Source organism: Drosophila montana, unplaced genomic scaffold (assembly GCF_035044405.1).
Source record: "Drosophila montana isolate Dmon_TW-CO22-7 unplaced genomic scaffold, ASM3504440v1 contig_3213_1, whole genome shotgun sequence".
NCBI lineage: Eukaryota > Metazoa > Arthropoda > Insecta > Diptera > Drosophilidae > Drosophila > Drosophila montana.
In genome coordinates, this window is record NW_026998093.1 from 58,507 (window position 1) to 74,863 (window position 16,357).

The 16,357-nt window shown below is 44.2% G+C and overlaps 6 protein-coding genes across 7 annotated transcripts; 1 reads left to right on the forward strand and 5 right to left on the reverse strand.

Moving 5' to 3' along the window:
* Nucleotides 1-34: 34 nt before the first annotated feature.
* AhcyL1 (Adenosylhomocysteinase like 1) lies at nucleotides 35-3,380 on the reverse strand. Its single transcript, XM_064688406.1, has 3 exons — nucleotides 2,748-3,380; nucleotides 1,600-2,049; nucleotides 35-1,513 (listed from the first exon to the last, which is right to left on the reverse strand). The coding sequence occupies exons 1-3, from the start codon at nucleotides 3,270-3,272 to the stop codon at nucleotides 920-922; spliced, it is 1,569 nt and encodes a 522-aa protein (XP_064544476.1). The 5' UTR covers nucleotides 3,273-3,380; the 3' UTR covers nucleotides 35-919.
* Nucleotides 3,381-3,838: 458 nt separating this feature from the next.
* Nucleotides 3,839-5,244, reverse strand: LOC135432663 (uncharacterized). The gene is made up of 3 exons (XM_064688420.1): nucleotides 4,706-5,244; nucleotides 4,433-4,632; nucleotides 3,839-4,361 (listed from the first exon to the last, which is right to left on the reverse strand). Exons 1-3 carry the CDS (start codon nucleotides 5,153-5,155, stop codon nucleotides 3,923-3,925), a joined length of 1,089 nt encoding a protein of 362 aa, XP_064544490.1. The 5' UTR covers nucleotides 5,156-5,244; the 3' UTR covers nucleotides 3,839-3,922.
* Nucleotides 5,245-5,247: 3 nt separating this feature from the next.
* Nucleotides 5,248-6,123, reverse strand: Svip (small VCP interacting protein). The gene is made up of 3 exons (XM_064688422.1): nucleotides 5,866-6,123; nucleotides 5,644-5,814; nucleotides 5,248-5,493 (listed from the first exon to the last, which is right to left on the reverse strand). Exons 1-3 carry the CDS (start codon nucleotides 6,013-6,015, stop codon nucleotides 5,479-5,481), a joined length of 336 nt encoding a protein of 111 aa, XP_064544492.1. The 5' UTR covers nucleotides 6,016-6,123; the 3' UTR covers nucleotides 5,248-5,478.
* A 344-nt stretch (nucleotides 6,124-6,467) lies between these two features.
* UGP (UDP-glucose pyrophosphorylase) lies at nucleotides 6,468-14,706 on the forward strand. Of its 2 annotated transcripts, none has more exons than XM_064688418.1 (8): nucleotides 6,468-6,618; nucleotides 12,007-12,193; nucleotides 12,250-12,341; nucleotides 12,923-13,269; nucleotides 13,322-13,547; nucleotides 13,605-13,743; nucleotides 13,818-14,227; nucleotides 14,296-14,706. In XM_064688418.1, the coding sequence occupies exons 1-8, from the start codon at nucleotides 6,592-6,594 to the stop codon at nucleotides 14,401-14,403; spliced, it is 1,536 nt and encodes a 511-aa protein (XP_064544488.1). In that variant the 5' UTR covers nucleotides 6,468-6,591; the 3' UTR covers nucleotides 14,404-14,706. The 2 variants fall into 2 exon arrangements, with proteins under 2 accessions (XP_064544488.1, XP_064544487.1); XM_064688417.1 differs by lacking the exon at nucleotides 6,468-6,618 and adding an exon at nucleotides 7,934-8,187.
* On the reverse strand, nucleotides 10,258-11,520 carry LOC135432664 (uncharacterized). Its single transcript, XM_064688421.1, has 2 exons — nucleotides 10,911-11,520; nucleotides 10,258-10,849 (listed from the first exon to the last, which is right to left on the reverse strand). The coding sequence occupies exons 1-2, from the start codon at nucleotides 11,346-11,348 to the stop codon at nucleotides 10,367-10,369; spliced, it is 921 nt and encodes a 306-aa protein (XP_064544491.1). The 5' UTR covers nucleotides 11,349-11,520; the 3' UTR covers nucleotides 10,258-10,366.
* Nucleotides 14,692-16,342, reverse strand: PGRP-LF (Peptidoglycan recognition protein LF). The gene is made up of 4 exons (XM_064688419.1): nucleotides 16,107-16,342; nucleotides 15,891-16,039; nucleotides 15,348-15,732; nucleotides 14,692-15,295 (listed from the first exon to the last, which is right to left on the reverse strand). The coding sequence occupies exons 1-4, from the start codon at nucleotides 16,246-16,248 to the stop codon at nucleotides 14,847-14,849; spliced, it is 1,125 nt and encodes a 374-aa protein (XP_064544489.1). The 5' UTR covers nucleotides 16,249-16,342; the 3' UTR covers nucleotides 14,692-14,846.
* Nucleotides 16,343-16,357: the final 15 nt, after the last annotated feature.

Below are 16,357 nucleotides of genomic sequence, written 5' to 3' on the forward strand. Positions count from 1 at the left end.
TTGTTTTTGTTTCACTTTTGTTCAATTGTTTTGGTTTTGTTTTAATACATAAAGTTCTCTAATAATATGTATGTATATGCGTGTATATATAGAATTCTTTATCTGATATATGCCTGCGTGTACATAAGTACCTCAATAATTGAATAAATGGAATTATTTGCACTGCATTTCAATTAACTGTCATCGTGAACGACGCTCAAGGATTAAGGATACAAAAATTACAATAAAAAAGGGAAACATGAAACATGCTTTTAGTATAAAAAAAAAAGTAAGCAAATAAACGAATACAAATAGATACGATTAAACAAGTACAAATAGGTGTAAATATTTAAGTAAATTCCATGCAACGGCAACAAAACGTTTTCAATATAATTAAATTTATATTATAAATTCAAATGCCGCTAGTTAAGTACACCAAATGTGGGCGGCGGCGGGGGGCGGCGAGGGGCTGCGGGTGTGTTAGCAAAGCGAAAGTTTGGTTAGCTACCGAAACCGTTAGTCGCGTGTGCGTGTGAGTGTGGGTGTGTGTGTGTGTAGTGTTTGCAAATGACAAAAATGTGACGAAAAATTAAATACTTTTGCGGCTATTAAATAACTGCCAAAAAATACATTAGTTATTAGTTAAATGCTAGCAACTAAAAAGCGTCAGATTTTCTTGTTTCTTCTGTGATCTGTTTTGTTTTGTTTTGTTTTGGTGTCTCGTGTCTCGCTTACTAAGCAATACAATTTTATAGTAACTTTGTGTTGTCGTGTTTTGTTTTCTCATGTTTTTTGTTTTGTTTTTCTTTTGTGTCAACAATTTGTGAGAAGCTCATCTCTCGCGTAAATAGTTTTATATCTTGCATTGGAAATACTTTCGTTGGCGTTGTTCTTCTAATTGTTGTTGTTTGCGTTCATTTATTGTCCCGTCGTCGCCGCTTTAATAGCGATAATAGTTGGGCTTGAAAGGACCGGCCTTGTTGAGGCCCATGTACTTGGCCTGCTCGTCGCTCAGCTCCGTCAGGTGCGCATCGAATGTGGGCAGATGCAGGCTGGCCACATACTCGTCCATCTTCTTGGGCAGCAGATAGACATCGGACTTGTAGCGACCGGGTGGAGCATTAAAGAGCTCAATCAGCGCCAGCGCCTGCGTGGCGGATGTAATGGAGACCGCGAATGAGGGTATGCTGGAGCAGCTCAAGTTGACCAGCCTTCCCTCGGCGAGCAATATGATATACTTGCCCTCCGGCCAAATGATGTGATCCACCTGAGAGCGCACCTTCTCCCAGGTGAGATCCGGTGTGCGCAGCCCATTCACATCGATCTCCGTATTGGAATGGCCCATGTTGCACACAATGCAGCCACTCTTCATTTTATCCATGTGCTCGCGCACCACCACATTCTTGTTGCCCGTCGCCGTCACCACAATGTCCACATTGCGGATCACCTCGTTCAGCTTGACCACACGGAAGCCATCCATGCTGGCTTGAAGCGCACAAATCGGATCGATTTCGGTGATGTACACAATACAGCCCTAGGGTGGCATGTTGATGCGAGCGAGAGAGATTGAGAATGTGATGTTAAGCGTGCTCTCACGATCGACTGCTAGGCATCTCTTACCTGACCCTTGAGCGCCTGGGCACAGCCTTTGCCGACATCGCCATAGCCACAGACAACGACCTGCTTGCCACCAAACATGACATCTGTGGAGCGCTTCAGACTGTCCAAAATGGACTCCTTGCAGCTGTACAAGTTATCAAATTTGGTCTTGGTCACCGAATCGTTGACATTCATCGCTGGCACCGTCAGTTTGCCCGCCTTGGACAGCTGATAAAGGCGATGCACACCCGTGACGCTCTCCTCGACAATGCCCTTGACCAGCTTGAACATGGTTGGATACTTCTTGAGCATCAGATGGGTGGCATCTCCGCCATCGTCCAGTATCATGTTGGGCTGCCAGTTCTCGGCGTTGACGCAACGATCAATGCACCACCAGAAATCCTCTTCCGTCTCCCCGCGCCAGGCAAAAATCGGTATACCCGATTCAGCCAGTGCAGCGGCCACTTCGTTCTGCAAAGAGTAAACGCAAGGGGCGTTAGAGGGAAAGGCGGGCGGGCGGGCTAGTACAGGTGACTTCGCCTAAGCACAGCACTTGGCTGATAAGCTGAAAGCTACGCAGCGCTTACTGTGTGATTCAGTGTGTCAATAAGAAGTCGATAAGGGCGCTGCCCCGTCCGATCCGTACCCGTGTGGGTGTAGCGATTAATTAGACGGCACATAAAAAAGTGCAAACAGCTTTGGACTGTCAATGCTAATTGCATTCGATATAGTCCCGCCGCCTGGGGTAGATGAGGGGTAGCTGCTCTACAAGCTCGGACTGTAGCCGGAGCTGGGCGCCAGAAACCAGTTTCCCTTGCAGGCCCGTAGAATAAAATAGCGCCCAGAGGGGGCCAGACCCAATTTCGGGCGCGCACACAGAGACACACACATATCAATTATCAGCGTCTCGCTTCTTTGATTGCCAAACCAAGCCACTTGAGCCGCCCGCGACCCCTTTAACTTTGTCCGCGTCATTTGATTGATGATTTGTTTGTCTTTCTATCTGTGTGTGTGCGTGACAACAAATTGGCTCAAGTGACTTGCGTGAAGCAAATGGCGCAGGCAGCACAAAACAGTTGCCACAAGATCCCCCATACAGAATGTTTTGCTTATGTTAAGATCTGTACTTTAGCACTTTGGACTAGATATTCCCCTTTAGAGCTACTCACTTGGGTGGAGTAAATGTTGCAAGCGGCCCAGCGAACGCTGGCGCCCAGCTCTGCCAGTGTCTCAATGAGGACCGCCGTTTGGGCATTGATGTGGGTGCAGCCAACTATTTTGGCATCCTTCAGCGGTTTGTCCTCGGCAGCACGTTTGCGTAGCGCCATGATGCCCGGCATCTCCTGCTCGGCAATCTCGATTTCACGGCGACCGAACGCATGCTGGGCGCCAAGGTTGCGCACACAGAAGTCGGAGCTACCCTTGGAGTTCTTTTGCACCTTTTCGCGCGGCGGCACATCGTCGCCGTCCTCACTGCTGCCCGTGTACGAGGCCGAGCTGAAGGAGTCCGTGGAGGAGGCGCTCAGGGAGCGACTACGATACCGGCTTGTCTTCTTCAGGGCTGAGGATTGCTTGGTGGCAGGTGGGGGAACCACAACGCTGGGATCCTGCGGCTGTGTGGCCACCGCCTGTTGCTGTTTGTCGCCTCCACCAAAGCCCGGATCGATTACCACAGAGTCCGCCAGATTGTTCATGTTTTGCCGCTTGTTATGTAAAAGACGCGTTGCAGGATGTGTGTTGGTTAATTTGCTTGGGGCGTTTGGCAGGAGCAGGAATATTCACGTATTCACGTAATTATCACGTCAGATTGTTCATTGATCACTTTTCTACTGGCAGCTTCGTTACTTTCGCGGTCCCGTGCTCATCCAACAGCGACAATTTATATAAAAAAAATATTAATTGTGTTTTTGTGTGCGCTGCGCCGTCGCCGTCTCCTTTGTTTCACCTCTCCGCTGCTGTTGCTGGCCCTGCTTCTTCTTTACGCTTCCAGCTGGCGTGTAATAAAAACGCAAACACAATCGGCGGAATAATGGGAGTAACGCGTATCGCTTATTAGTTGTTTTAAGCTGTAGAAGAGAAACGAACTGAATGCGTGAGTGCCGCAAAACAAAAGGTATTTATGGTAGAGTGGAAAAAAAACAACAAATTGCCGTGCGTCTATCTGCCGGCCACCACAAAACAATCGGTCTTTCGATATCACATCGATAAGCAGCACTGCGATTTCAATCTGTATCGATTACAGAATTCAAACAAATTCTAATTATTAAGTTGTAAGTGGCCATTAAATATTAAATAATATAAATTTATAAAGGAATATTCGAGTGCAGTAATTAGTTAACAGGTTTCACATGTGCAAATCCAAGTAGCCGCACAGCTCGCTGTCATCCAAATCGGTGACAAGTCGAGCTTCAGTCAGCAGCGCAGCTTTGTAGGTTTCGCGCTTCTCTACCACGCGTGAAAGATTTGGCATAGCCAGTGGCCCCAGCTTGGCATAGTTTCTTATGAACTGGCCAACCAGTTGCTTGTCCACCACCGACATGGTCAGACTATGCCTCCAGGCCAGCAATGCCAGTGGTCGTTCCGGCGTCAGCAGCTGCGAGGGCGTTATAAGATGCCTATAGAGACAGCCGCCCACAATATTCTGCAGCTGCGCCACCTGGCCCTGGTAGGCGCACGGATGGTATAGCATGACAATGGCGCCTTCGGCAAGATTTCGCATATATCGCTGAGGGGGTATGTACTTGTAGGTACCATAGACGGCAGGCAATGGACGGAAGGCGCCGCTATAGAGCAAATGTTTGTTTAAAGATTCGATTAAAGCAGATTATCGGGCCGTTGACAAGCTATTGCTTACCTTGTGGCTGGCTGGTGCGAATAACCAATGGACTCATTCAGGCACTTTGCGGGTGGCACGTAGGCACTGGGCAAAAAGTGTTTCGTCAGCAAGGCCTCATTGTTCAAATTGGGATTAAAGCGGCTTCGGTTGCTTTCAATGCACAGATAATTGTAGTTCTGACGTATATCTTCTGGCTCGTAATCAACATTCAAGTTGTGCTACATAAGTAAACAAAAGTGTGTGGGATGAGTAATCCAAAATGTCGGAAAACCCCACGTTCAGCTTGCTTACCGCTCCGTCATCGCAGATGAAGATCTGCGGCTCCTGCACTGTTTTTTGTTCGTGATGAGCAGCGTCCTTTAAATTGTGATGCTTACCTGGAGCGTGGGGAAACCATCGACCCTGCCAGCTATCTGTGGTTTCAGCAGACGTATCCGTTTCAGAGCTGGCCTGTATATCATTTCTTAATATGTGGGGCTCACCAGGAGCTTGAGGAAACCACTTGCCTTGCCAGGCATCTTTTGATTTAGGTATTGCATTTGACTGCAGTTGCATACGTTGCACTTCTACTGTGGGCGGCTCGCCTGGCGCATGGGGAAACCATTTACCCTGCCAAGGGCTTAACTCATCCAGTGGCTGCAGCAGACTGGCTCCTGCTTTCTTTATGGTTTTTGCGTGGCAACCGAATTGTGTGGCAGAGATCAGGCACAAAACAACAAAGCAATTCGGGTCGAAAAGCATTTTAATTTAATTAAACTCAAAACAAAAGCTTGCAACAGGTGTATAAGAACAAATCCGATTGCGCAGTTGACGCAACGAACAAAAAACAGCTGTTTTAGCGTTAAGCTGTGTTTCCCAACACTGGTCATTTGCCCGATTTAGAATCTTTTATTTTTGGTTGAAAATTTGGTATGTGTGGGATTGGGCTGAATCACAAATATAGTTTGGTGGTACATATTTACACAAATTTTAAAACATATTAATACAAATGCCTTGATACACAGTCAACAATTGGGCACAAAAACACCCGTAAAGGCAGCTGCGGTTGAGTTTCTCCCAAGCCCTTAACTTGCCTGCCACTGTAAGAAAACGGAATAAAAATGTACGTGTTCATTTTTTAATCAAATAAAGAATATACATATCCAATTCAGATATTAAACCCGTCCCCAGTGTTCGGAACACTAATCGAAATTTCCTATTCAATTTTAAGTTCAGTTAGCTACACTCACCCGCAGAGTGGGGCCGTTGTCGCCTTGGCGTGCTGCCTCATCCTCTCTACGTTCCATCTCGGTGGCACGCTGCTGCTGACGACGTACCTTGTCCAGATTTTTAACTCCTCGGGATTCGTTTTCCAGTCGACGCCGCTCTGCTGCCTCTAGTTGCTGCTTGCGACGCTCCTCCTGGAAAGGCAAATCCTTAAATGTATTCAGTCAAAATTAACGACTCCCTACCGGAGGTGGCATTAGATTTGTCTCCTCGGCGCTGTTTCCGCAGCATGATAAACAAACTCCCATGTTATTGTTGTTTTTTCTTTGCGTGTGCAACAAAGTTTTAGTTAATAAGGCTTCTCTTTGAATGGGTTTGCCCTGTTTACTTCGCATTACTTGTCTACCCTTTTGTTTTGGTCTGTCATACTTGTCAGCTGATGTGAGGTTCAAAGTGCCATCGCTAGCACGCAATCAGCTGCTTAAATTATTGGAGATGAGTAATTAATCTGTTATTTTCCAAACAATTATTCCGATATCTCAAGTGCCTCAATTACAATTATAGATATATAACACGCATTGCGTTTGCAATTTAATTTAAATATGGAAATTTGGGCATTTCGATGTCTTACAATACAACTTGAGAAGTATTAATTTGTGCCTTGCTGTGTCATATCGTGTGACAGTCGCAGTGACTCAGAAACGGTTACTCTTTTGCTGCTCATCTCTATTTATTATGCTCAAAGCGTTCTCCAATCAGAGAATCAAACGGCGGCATCACTTTTATATCTTTCTTGCTCTTGTTGTGTTTTTATTGTCAGTTTGTTCAAATACTTTGCGTTGTGTGGTCTTGTTGTTCGGTTAATTTTATTTTGCACTTTGCTTGTAGTTTTAATCAAGTAAAAACGTTTAAAATTGAAATTGGAAATTTGTTTTAAGGGTGCTTTTTTTAAAACAATTACCTGAAGCAAAATGTTGGATGTGCCACAAGAAGCCAAGGTAAGTTTTGTTTTTAACCTAATCGCTCTCTGTCTCCCTCACTTCGCACACGCCTATCAGTCCCTCTCTTTCTCTCTCTCTCTCTCTTTCTCTTATTGAGTGCAGTTCGGTTCAGCAAAAATGCAGTGTTAATTCTCCAGAAAATGCAACAACTGTTGCCGGTTTTGACTCTCTATTTTTAGACGGATATTTGATGGCGGTTGTTGCACTTCAGGTTGGGTTTTCCCACTGCGCTGCACGGCTAAGGTTAACCTTCAAGTGACCTAGCCGCCAAGTACACACAAATGTTTCTACATACTATGTACACAGCCGTTTGAGGGTGTGCATATATGTGTGTTTGAGAGTTTTTGGGGGTCTTTGCCCAAATTTGTTATTGGACTTAATTTGTCGTGTGCGTTATATACATATGTCATATATTTGTGCATGGAACGGCTTGCCAAAAATTCTAATATTTAACAAATCAGAATTCACAATAATAAAAATCCAATAACATATTCTTATCTGTACCATGAGCATATGCTAGCAGCGTTCTTTAGCTGATAAGAACTAGCTCGGTAATCACTGCAATTGCTGACAATTCTTGACACACACAATTGAATGTGGGCGTGGCAAGAGCTTAAGTGTCTTTGCCGCTCGGCTGATAAACAGCACTGCCCCCGCATTTTTTCACTTCGCGCGTTTACTGAACCTTCCTATTCCCTTTTCTAGCATAACTAACTGTGCGTAAGGCATTGCATGTCTAGATGATTCAGGAAGTATTTGAGCTGTGGGAATTGGGAATGTGTTGGGGAACTTTGAAAACCAGTTCATAATTGATTGAACATCAGTTCAACGAACGTTTAGTGAAATGTTGTGCCTTTAAATTCTGAAATACGCTACGCTCTTATGTGTCAAAAATGGTAAAGGGCATTTAACATTCATGTTGAAAATGAAATCTTATCTCATATTTTTGTTGCTGCTTCTACACTTTTCTACGCCTCTCATTAAGTGCTTGCCGTGCTGCTCGTTTACTACTTAATATGTTCATATCTATGTACGCAATTCTGAAAATGTTGTTTTTGCTTGTTTTTTTGTTAATTTTTACTGCTGTCCCAAGAACACTAACACACACACACACTCGTTTACAGTGGCGCTCGGAGGCGCGCTATCACTTGTTGCTGTTTCACTTGTCGCTCAGCCGGCGTCGCAGTCAACGCTAGCTGCGCCGTCGCAGTCGACGCCGCTGTTGAGGCTCTCTGTGTACTCGTGTTGAAAAATTGTATTGAAATTCAAATTCATATTGAATTCTAGCCGTATTTCCAATTGCACAGTCGTCGCGCAAAGTTCGTCAACAGAGCTGTCGGCAGCGTCGGAATATAGTCTTCGCCCGTTCAAGCGCGCTTTTGTGTTGCTAAATTAAAAAAGAAAAAAAAAGTCGAAACAAGTAGTTAAAAACACAAATCAAACAAAACGAAACACATTTGTTTTAAGTGACTAAAAACAAAACAGAGTTAATTAAATATAGTTGCTTACGTTTTAACCATGACGTCAAGCATACGAGCCATTGATGTGCTGCTGGAACGCGCCGGTGTAAGTTTTCAAAGCTTCGGGAGAGCCCTCGTTATGCGATATTTGGGCCAAGTGCAGTCGAGAGTTCTAATACACAATGAAGAAAATTCTTATTAAGTTATTTAAGCGCATTACATGGCATTAGTTACCTCTTCAAGGGGAAGTTTTTATCTATGTAGCGTGTTATCATTATCAGCGGTGTAGCTTCACAACTCTGCGCCCTTTAGTTTAAAACCTTAACATGATTTCTTGCCTCATTGTTTTTTTTTTTATTTCCATTTTCCAAGAATTTTATATTTACAAATAAGGTACAGCTGGCAATTTCCTCCGACTAGCAACGACAGTACAGTCCTGTTTCTTGGTAACAATCTTATCTAAACGACAATTTTGCATCAGTTGTTTGGCAAGAAACCTTGAAATTACTTTAATTGTTAAAGGTTATTTGATAATGCTTGCAGACCTAAAAAGCCAAGTTCAAAGAGTTTAGATCACACGCGCCAGACAGATACCAAGTCATTACAATTGTTAAAATATAAATATTTCGGCAAAGGTTTGTCACCTTTCCCATTTGGCGTGATTATCTGTTTATTATCTTCCCAATTAAAACCCCAACTTGCCAGACAATTAAAACAAATAAAAGGGAGTGTGGCTACGAGTTGTTTTCATTATCTAATATGCTGTAGCTCACAAGTGTGGGGTATATAGGCAGCTACTCCAAGTTAATAAATATGCCAAACACATTTCTTTGCAAGCCTTCTAAATATATATATATATATTTATATGTGTATTATGTATGCATGTTTATTTATATAAACATGTGCAAGAGTAGCAGCTAGAAATCGTCGACATATTACTTATCTGAACAGTTGACCTTCCTGAAGTTCAAACACCTGCCCTCTGACACTTGCCTTATCACTCGGCTAGGCGTTGTTTATAAATAAACCAACATATAATCGTCTCAAAAGGCGTGTCTGATGCTTTTTCATTTAATAATTGCGAACTTTATTGGTTTTTGCGAGCTATCAGTTGGAAAAACGATTATGGCAATTATACGTTTGTATATATGAATATATATATATACATCTTTCCATAAATTGTCAATTTTAATTGATGCGTGCACGCGATTCCGTACGATAGGTGGCGCCAACGGGCAGTGTCATTGGAATAACTAAAGTTGACCCAAGCATGAGAAAACATTTGCTGCAAATATTTAGATATATTTGAGCCTGATTGATTTGCGTTTTGGCCAGTTGACGAACAGTCAGTTAGCCAGCATCGACTCCGTCATCTGTTGAGGGCTTTGCAACCTTGCTGAATGTCAATGCACAGTTGGCAAATAATTACACAACAAAATTAAAGTTTTTGTCATTGCATATTTAACGAATCATTAATATATATGGCCATAAACCTTATTGATAACCAGCTTTGATAAGCAAATGCTATTGTTAAACGCTTCGAACTCTTTCATTTGCCTGACTAATAATAGTTTAGTTTATCTAATGATTCTCAATGTTGGCTTGATTGTGAAATTACAATAGAATTTAGCCTGTGTGTTTTTGAAGGCCTGACAAACGGGGTATTTAATGGGGCTTAGAAATATATCAACTGTAAAGCTAGTTGGTAGGTTTAATAAGCAATTAAAGAGCCCTTTTTCGGAAAAATCTGAAAATGATGTATGTTTTCTTATTGCGAAATTGTCTTTTGTATATACATTGAAGAGTGTCTTTAGCTGTTAGCTGTCATCTCGCGAATGTAAAGTATTTATGTAAAGTATTTATAGCATACCTTTAATATCGATTTCATCATTGGGCAGCGTTCTTTCAATATTGGAATGGCTCTGCGTCATGGCGTCGATGATCTAGATAGTCAGCATGAGCACAAGCCGAGCGATTGCTAGAGGCTGCTTATCATGATGATAGCGTATAATCCAAAACAAAGTCGGGGGATTGACAAAGTGCCAGCCAGGCATAGTTGGGTGTTACATGGAGAGTAAACAGATCATATAATCATATGGATTATATTCAAGTAGTTTAGAGGTCGTTTCATGGAACATTAGGTCCGGCTTATCGCTTGCTGCGAATGTCAGGCTAATTACAAAACAATTTATTGATTTATTGATGAAACTATATAGAACCTAAAACTAAATATAGAAAAAAAAAATTGCGTCTTTGGGTTGTTGGTTAATATTCTTGGGTGCTCTTTAGGGTTTGCCCAATGTTGAATTGCGTGGACAGTACTTGGCAAAGCGGGACTCACAGCCCGCGCCGTACTCCTTAAACTCATCCAAACTGGGCAAATATTTGAAGAACGCATTTGCATTCATGTAACTCTCCTCGTCGAACTCCTCGGGCTCGCCGGCCAAGCGCTTCTTCAGCGAGTTCTGCATGCCCCAAATGATGGGCGAACTCTTGCACATGAGCAGCTTCAGGCAGGCGGCTTCATTGCCATCGGGTGTCTCCTTGGACTCAATCATGTCCACAATGTACTCGGGCAGCTGGCGATCCATGATGCGGCGCACCATGCGTTGTGTATGTGCGCCGGGACGCTTCAGGAACCAATCTATAGGGCTTCCGGGTGTCAAATCACGCGGCTGATGTTCGCTGGGCTCGAAGAGCGCCTCGGGTCCAGTGTCAGCGTTGCTTTCACCGCCGCCACGTGTCGCCTGCATAATTGTGCTGCCAATCTGTGAGAGAGAAATGTTTATTAGTGAGGGGAATTGGGAATTGTGTTTTTAGCAGACGTACCGCCTGTGCAATCATCACAATTGCATTGAGAGCCAGTGCGCCCAGCTTGCGGGGATCGAAGCCTATCATGCGCATCATGTTGGTCAGCATTTGGACGCTGCTGAACTGCAAGGGTCGGCGTCGTGTGTCTCCTTCGACGGGCGGCGACTCCTGTGCATTCTCCTGCTCCTCTTGATCATTTTCCTCCTCTTCCGGCTGCTGGTTCCGCTGTGTTTCGAAGCCCTGCTGCAGCACGCTCATTAGATCGGGTTTCCTGCGCGTTGTCACTCTGGAAAAGGCCTTGGCCACCAGGTTGGCCACATCAGCTGCTGTGTTAATGCCAAACATTTCTCCTGCCATCTTTAGGCCATCGTTCACATTGTCCATAACACCAGCTGTCGCCTGCTGGCTCAGGCTGAGCAGCACCAGACCCACAAATAGCTGCCAACGTCTTGCCATAACTGTCTTAGGAAAACTGTCGCCAAAAGCGCCGAAGATGCGCTCGTCTGGCTGCCAGGCGAAGCTTGTAATTGCCCCAGGCACGCATTACGCGAGCAACAACAATTTGTCTTATTATATCCAATACCCATTAACAATTTTTGGAAAGGGTATGTCAAAGTCTTGCTAATGCCTTTCTATGCGAATTTCATATTTTCACTAGCATTCGACTCTTATTCATTACAAGCTTATACTCACTCTGTCTCGATCACACTGCCGCCGTCTCGTGCTGTCTTTCTCTATCTCATTCTCATTCCACTCCCCCACTTTCCTTTTTGTCTCTTTACTCCTTATTCCTCTTCCTCTATCCCGCTGTAATTTCTGCTATTTCTTTCTCTAACTCTCTCATGCGTCTTTTTTACTCCGAAAAGCCTCCTTTCTATGCGATTTTCATAATGACACTGTTGTTTTTTGCGTAGCGAATAAGTAAATACGACAATTCAGAGCTAGGTGTAGGCTATCTTTCGGTCTAGCAATCTTTCGTCTTGTATTCGTTGTTGTTGCAACTTTTGTCACTTGAGCGCTTTTAGCTTGTTGCGCTTTGGTAGGCAGTTTAATCGTTTACTTGCCGCAATTTCTTACAGTGTATTTAAATTGTTGTTGTTTTTGTTGTTTGCAGATGCGCGGCCATCAGCGCGTCCCATCCGATTCGAAGGAGTTCCATGAGGTAACCAAGCGCGATGCACTGCGTCTGCTGGAAAACGACGTGGATCGTCTGCTGCAGACCACGGAACCGGCTCGTCGCCCAGCACTCCAAGCTGAAATGGGTCGATTTGCGGATTTATTCGGTCGCTTCCTGCAAGAGGGTAAGTTTTTAACTTATAATCTTTGGCTTATAACTCACCTAGGGATATCATTGCAGAGGGACCAGCGCTGGATTGGAACAAAATCCAAAAGCTGCCCGAAAATGCGGTCATGAACTACTCCAATCTCAAGTCGCCCAAAAACGAGCAGGTATTTTATAATTTCTAAGCTCGAGTGACCTTTCAAGGTTTGCTGGCCCTGGTATCTTTCTCCAAAAAAAAAAAAAACACACACACACACAAATTATAAAAAACGAGCGCCTACCTCAACAATCCAACTTAACCTAATGATAACTTTCTTATGTACATAGACATATTTTATATATATATTTTTTTAATCTTTTCATATTTCGTGTACTTTGATTTGAACACTGAATTGTACTCATTGTTGCCGTTGTTATTGTTGCAATGGCTGTCCTATGGCTAATGTCTGCCTATATATACATATCATGAATAGAATGAGGTAAAAGCGTTTTCTCTACTCAACTTCTACGCTTCTCTCTGGCGCTTACGTGTTGAACTCACTTGTTCTTGCTCTCTGCTCAATACTTAATCTATATGGGCTTTTGGAACGCTTATTTAGTTGTTTGCTTAACTAGTCGTTGCATTGGTTCTTTAGCACTAGCGCTGTACTAAATTCCAAATGCAGCTTAACAAATCCTTTTGTGCTAACCCAACAGATATATATTAAAGAGCATCTATTAATTAATTTGTAACTAATGCATAATGCAGATACGCAATATGTTGGACAAACTGGTGGTCATTAAACTGAATGGTGGACTGGGCACCTCCATGGGTTGCCATGGACCCAAGAGTGTCATACCTGTTCGCTCCGATTTGACATTCTTGGATCTGACGGTGCAGCAAATCGAGCATCTAAATAAGACATACGATGCCAATGTGCCGCTGGTGCTGATGAACTCCTTCAATACGGACGAGGATACGGAGAAGATTGTGCGCAAGTACAAGGGTTTCCGCGTGCAGATACACACCTTCAACCAGAGCTGCTTTCCACGCATCAGTCGCGAGCATTTCCTGCCTGTTGCCAAGGATTTCGATGTGGAAAAGGACATGGAGGCGTGAGTATATTATTGACCAAATCTTATGCCCTATAATGCCTTTCACTTTTAGCTGGTATCCACCTGGCCACGGTGACTTCTACGATACCTTCCGCAACTCGGGCCTGCTGAAGAAGTTCATTGGCGAGGGCCGGGAATACTGTTTCCTCTCCAACATTGACAATCTAGGCGCCACCGTCGATCTGAACATACTCAACAAGCTGGTGGGCGAGGAGCGCGCCAGCACGCCCTTCGAATTCGTCATGGAGGTCACCGACAAGACCCGTGCTGATGTCAAGGTAGCTCCAGTGCAGCAAAACTCTTGTGTGGGTGAATACATATTCTCTCTTTTGTAGGGTGGCACGCTCATACAAATGGAGAACAAGTTGCGTCTGCTGGAAATCGCCCAGGTGCCCCCCGAGCATGTGGATGACTTCAAGTCTGTCAAGACCTTCAAGTTTTTCAATACCAACAACATTTGGGCCAATCTGGCGGGTAAGAGTGTACACTAGCCTACTTTTAAGCTGTCTACCGAAAATAGTACCTAAAATGCTGCTTCTTTTCTTTAGCTATTGATCGAGTGCTGCGGGAGCGCACGCTCAACATGGAGATTATTGTAAACAACAAGACACTGGAGAATGGACTGCGCGTCATTCAGCTGGAGACGGCGGTGGGTGCGGCCATGAAGTGTTTCGATGGCGCCATCGGCATCAATGTGCCCCGTTCGCGTTTCTTGCCCGTAAAGAAATCATCAGATCTGCTGCTCGTCATGTCGAATTTGTATACTCTCAAGAATGGCAGCCTGGTGATGTCGCCGCAGCGCATGTTCCCCACCACGCCGCTTGTAAAACTGGGCGAGAATCATTTCTCTAAGGTCAAGGAGTTCTTGGGCCGTTTTGCCAATATACCCGATATTATTGAACTGGATCATTTGACGGTCAGCGGCGATGTGACCTTTGGTCGCGGCGTCTCCTTGCGCGTAAGTTATCAGATATTCAGCTTCAAGCATCAACTCCTTCCTACTCCATTTCTCTATTTGCTCTGCAGGGCACTGTGATTATTATTGCCAATCATGGTGATCGTATTGATATACCCGCTGGCGCCATACTGGAGAACAAAATCGTGTCTGGCAATATGCGCATCTTGGATCATTAATGGATCGATAAATCATATGTGATATGCCAGAATCTGTCGTTATCTCTGTAGCATAATTAACTAAGTTTATGTAGTAGCCATGTTCAAAGTTCCAAATTACGAGTTTCGTTTAGCCAATTGTTGTAAGCACAAAGTGACATCTAGTGAAGCCGCATTATACATATATAGAGAGTGTTTCTGAATTGTACATAGTTAAGTTGGAAGAACAAGAATTTTACATAATTAGCGATGTGCTTTCAAAATTAATTTAAATATCGCAAAGCTGTTAAAAAACTTAATAAAGGCATATTTATATCTAAAGAAGGGTTTTAATTTATCGAGATATGCGCAGCAAACGTGAAATCTTTATAAATTAATTTAAAATAATATTTGGTTGACTACACGGACAGAATACCCAGCCTTATGGCACTGGCAAATGAGAGAGTGTTTGTACAGTTTTTTCTCTATTTCAGTTCATCTATCAGTTGAAAATCCTCCGCCAGTTTGCCCAACTTGATGCCCTGAGCCAGCAGCTCTTGAGCGACTTTCGTTTGACTTGCACTGGGCTTGGACATGCCCAGAAAGCCCACAGTGAGTCCATTGAATGGCGGCTCATCTGTGGAGTCCGCCTCACAGCTGGCGTCCCAGCCCCGGGCCACATAAACGCTGCCATCGCCGCCCACCACAAAGTTGTAGTTGATGTCCTGTTTGTCCAGACTCTCAATGTGCAGGGATTGCAGGTAGCGCATTCTAAAGGTGCACGATGCCTGCGTATCGCAGGACTCTGTTGAGGTGGTCACAAAGCGCACGTTTTTGGCAGGCAGCGCCAAGGGGGGCAGCGCTTCCAAAGCTGGCTGAGCTAGCCAAGCAGCACGTGCAACAAACCTAAGCGGCGCGTTGTTGAGTCTGCGTACTGAAACAAATCGTTGGCTTTATGGCTTTGACAAGTAATAGATGGAGCTTACGCGCGGTCACGTCTTCGGTCCAGCGTGGCCAGTGCTGCATAAGCTCAAACAGTTTCTGTCCGGGACTCTCAGTAGGCCTCAATTGCCTGTGTGCATAGATGTGATAATCCGGGTGCAGCTTATGCAATCGAACGCCCTCATCCATCAGTCGTTTGGCAGCACGCACCTGGTGATCCGGTGGCGCCTCATTACCAAAGGTTCCAATAAAAGCAATGCTAAGTGACACGGGGCCATATCCATTAATGTGCTGGCCCTGTGCGTGCCAACCGCGGCCCACGTAGACTATGCCATCGCCACCGATCAGAAAGTTATATGCAATATCCGTAAAGCCAAGGGAGCCCATATGGAAGGACTGTATCATGCGCATACGATAGATGCACACGTCCTGTAAGGAATTTAATAAATAAATTTAAGTCGCAATTCAAGTAAACAGTTTGTATAATATATGCTAATTTTAAAAAAGTTATTAATATATATAATAAAAAAGTTATTAACCCGCACATGAAATATGTGATTTTTTCTTAAAATTTCGAAGGTACATACCTCTGTATCGCATCCCTCGGTAGCGGTGTGATGTATTATTACATTGGATACGGGGGTTCTTAGCAGCTTGAATCCGCTCGGTGGTTCCCCGAGCCACTCGCTGCGATCGAGTATACGTAAAGAATTGTTAGCCAGTACGTTGTTTTGGCCTGCGGAGTGCACACATGTGGGAATCGTATAAGCTTGGAATATTGTTGGATAGATAGAAATACTTACTCATCAGCCACACAAAGTAGGCGGCAGCGGTGGCAACCAATATCAAGAGAATGGCGCACATCCATATCAGACCCCGCAGCTGTTTCACATTTGTAGTCGGCGCTTGATCTTCGATGCCCGGCGCAGTTTGTTGGATCTTCATTTCGACAATCGCCCAAAAATTTCCAGAGATCGCAGCGTTGTTGTCTTGTCAAGCCGGTTGCCCGTTGTGAACTGAATCCGAGCAAAGCAAGTTGATGATCAACCGCAAA

What these genes read in the sequence shown, in the direction of transcription:
- AhcyL1 (XM_064688406.1), bottom strand. Translation starts at nt 3,272, where the DNA reads ATGAACAATCTGGCGGACTCTGTGGTAATCGATCCGGGCTTTGGTGGA. An exon ending in GCAACATTTACTCCACCCAA is followed by an intron (nt 2,050 to 2,747) that starts GTGAGTAGCTCT and finishes TACTCTTTGCAG; the next exon opens with AACGAAGTGGCCGCTGCACT. An exon ending in CCCAGGCGCTCAAGGGTCAG is followed by an intron (nt 1,514 to 1,599) that starts GTAAGAGATGCC and finishes ATGCCACCCTAG; the next exon opens with GGCTGTATTGTGTACATCAC.
- LOC135432663 (XM_064688420.1), bottom strand. Translation starts at nt 5,155, where the DNA reads ATGCTTTTCGACCCGAATTGCTTTGTTGTTTTGTGCCTGATCTCTGCC. An exon ending in TCATCTGCGATGACGGAGCG is followed by an intron (nt 4,633 to 4,705) that starts GTAAGCAAGCTG and finishes TTACTTATGTAG; the next exon opens with CACAACTTGAATGTTGATTA. An exon ending in TCGCACCAGCCAGCCACAAG is followed by an intron (nt 4,362 to 4,432) that starts GTAAGCAATAGC and finishes TTTGCTCTATAG; the next exon opens with CGGCGCCTTCCGTCCATTGC.
- Svip (XM_064688422.1), bottom strand. Translation starts at nt 6,015, where the DNA reads ATGCGAAGTAAACAGGGCAAACCCATTCAAAGAGAAGCCTTATTAACT. An exon ending in CAAATCTAATGCCACCTCCG is followed by an intron (nt 5,815 to 5,865) that starts GTAGGGAGTCGT and finishes TTGCCTTTCCAG; the next exon opens with GAGGAGCGTCGCAAGCAGCA.
- UGP (XM_064688417.1), top strand. Translation starts at nt 8,140, where the DNA reads ATGACGTCAAGCATACGAGCCATTGATGTGCTGCTGGAACGCGCCGGT. An exon ending in CGGTCGCTTCCTGCAAGAGG is followed by an intron (nt 12,194 to 12,249) that starts GTAAGTTTTTAA and finishes ATATCATTGCAG; the next exon opens with AGGGACCAGCGCTGGATTGG. An exon ending in AGTCGCCCAAAAACGAGCAG is followed by an intron (nt 12,342 to 12,922) that starts GTATTTTATAAT and finishes TGCATAATGCAG; the next exon opens with ATACGCAATATGTTGGACAA.
- LOC135432664 (XM_064688421.1), bottom strand. Translation starts at nt 11,348, where the DNA reads ATGGCAAGACGTTGGCAGCTATTTGTGGGTCTGGTGCTGCTCAGCCTG. An exon ending in TTGTGATGATTGCACAGGCG is followed by an intron (nt 10,850 to 10,910) that starts GTACGTCTGCTA and finishes TCTCTCTCACAG; the next exon opens with ATTGGCAGCACAATTATGCA.
- PGRP-LF (XM_064688419.1), bottom strand. Translation starts at nt 16,248, where the DNA reads ATGAAGATCCAACAAACTGCGCCGGGCATCGAAGATCAAGCGCCGACT. An exon ending in CTACTTTGTGTGGCTGATGA is followed by an intron (nt 16,040 to 16,106) that starts GTAAGTATTTCT and finishes TGCACTCCGCAG; the next exon opens with GCCAAAACAACGTACTGGCT. An exon ending in CCGAGGGATGCGATACAGAG is followed by an intron (nt 15,733 to 15,890) that starts GTATGTACCTTC and finishes AATTCCTTACAG; the next exon opens with GACGTGTGCATCTATCGTAT.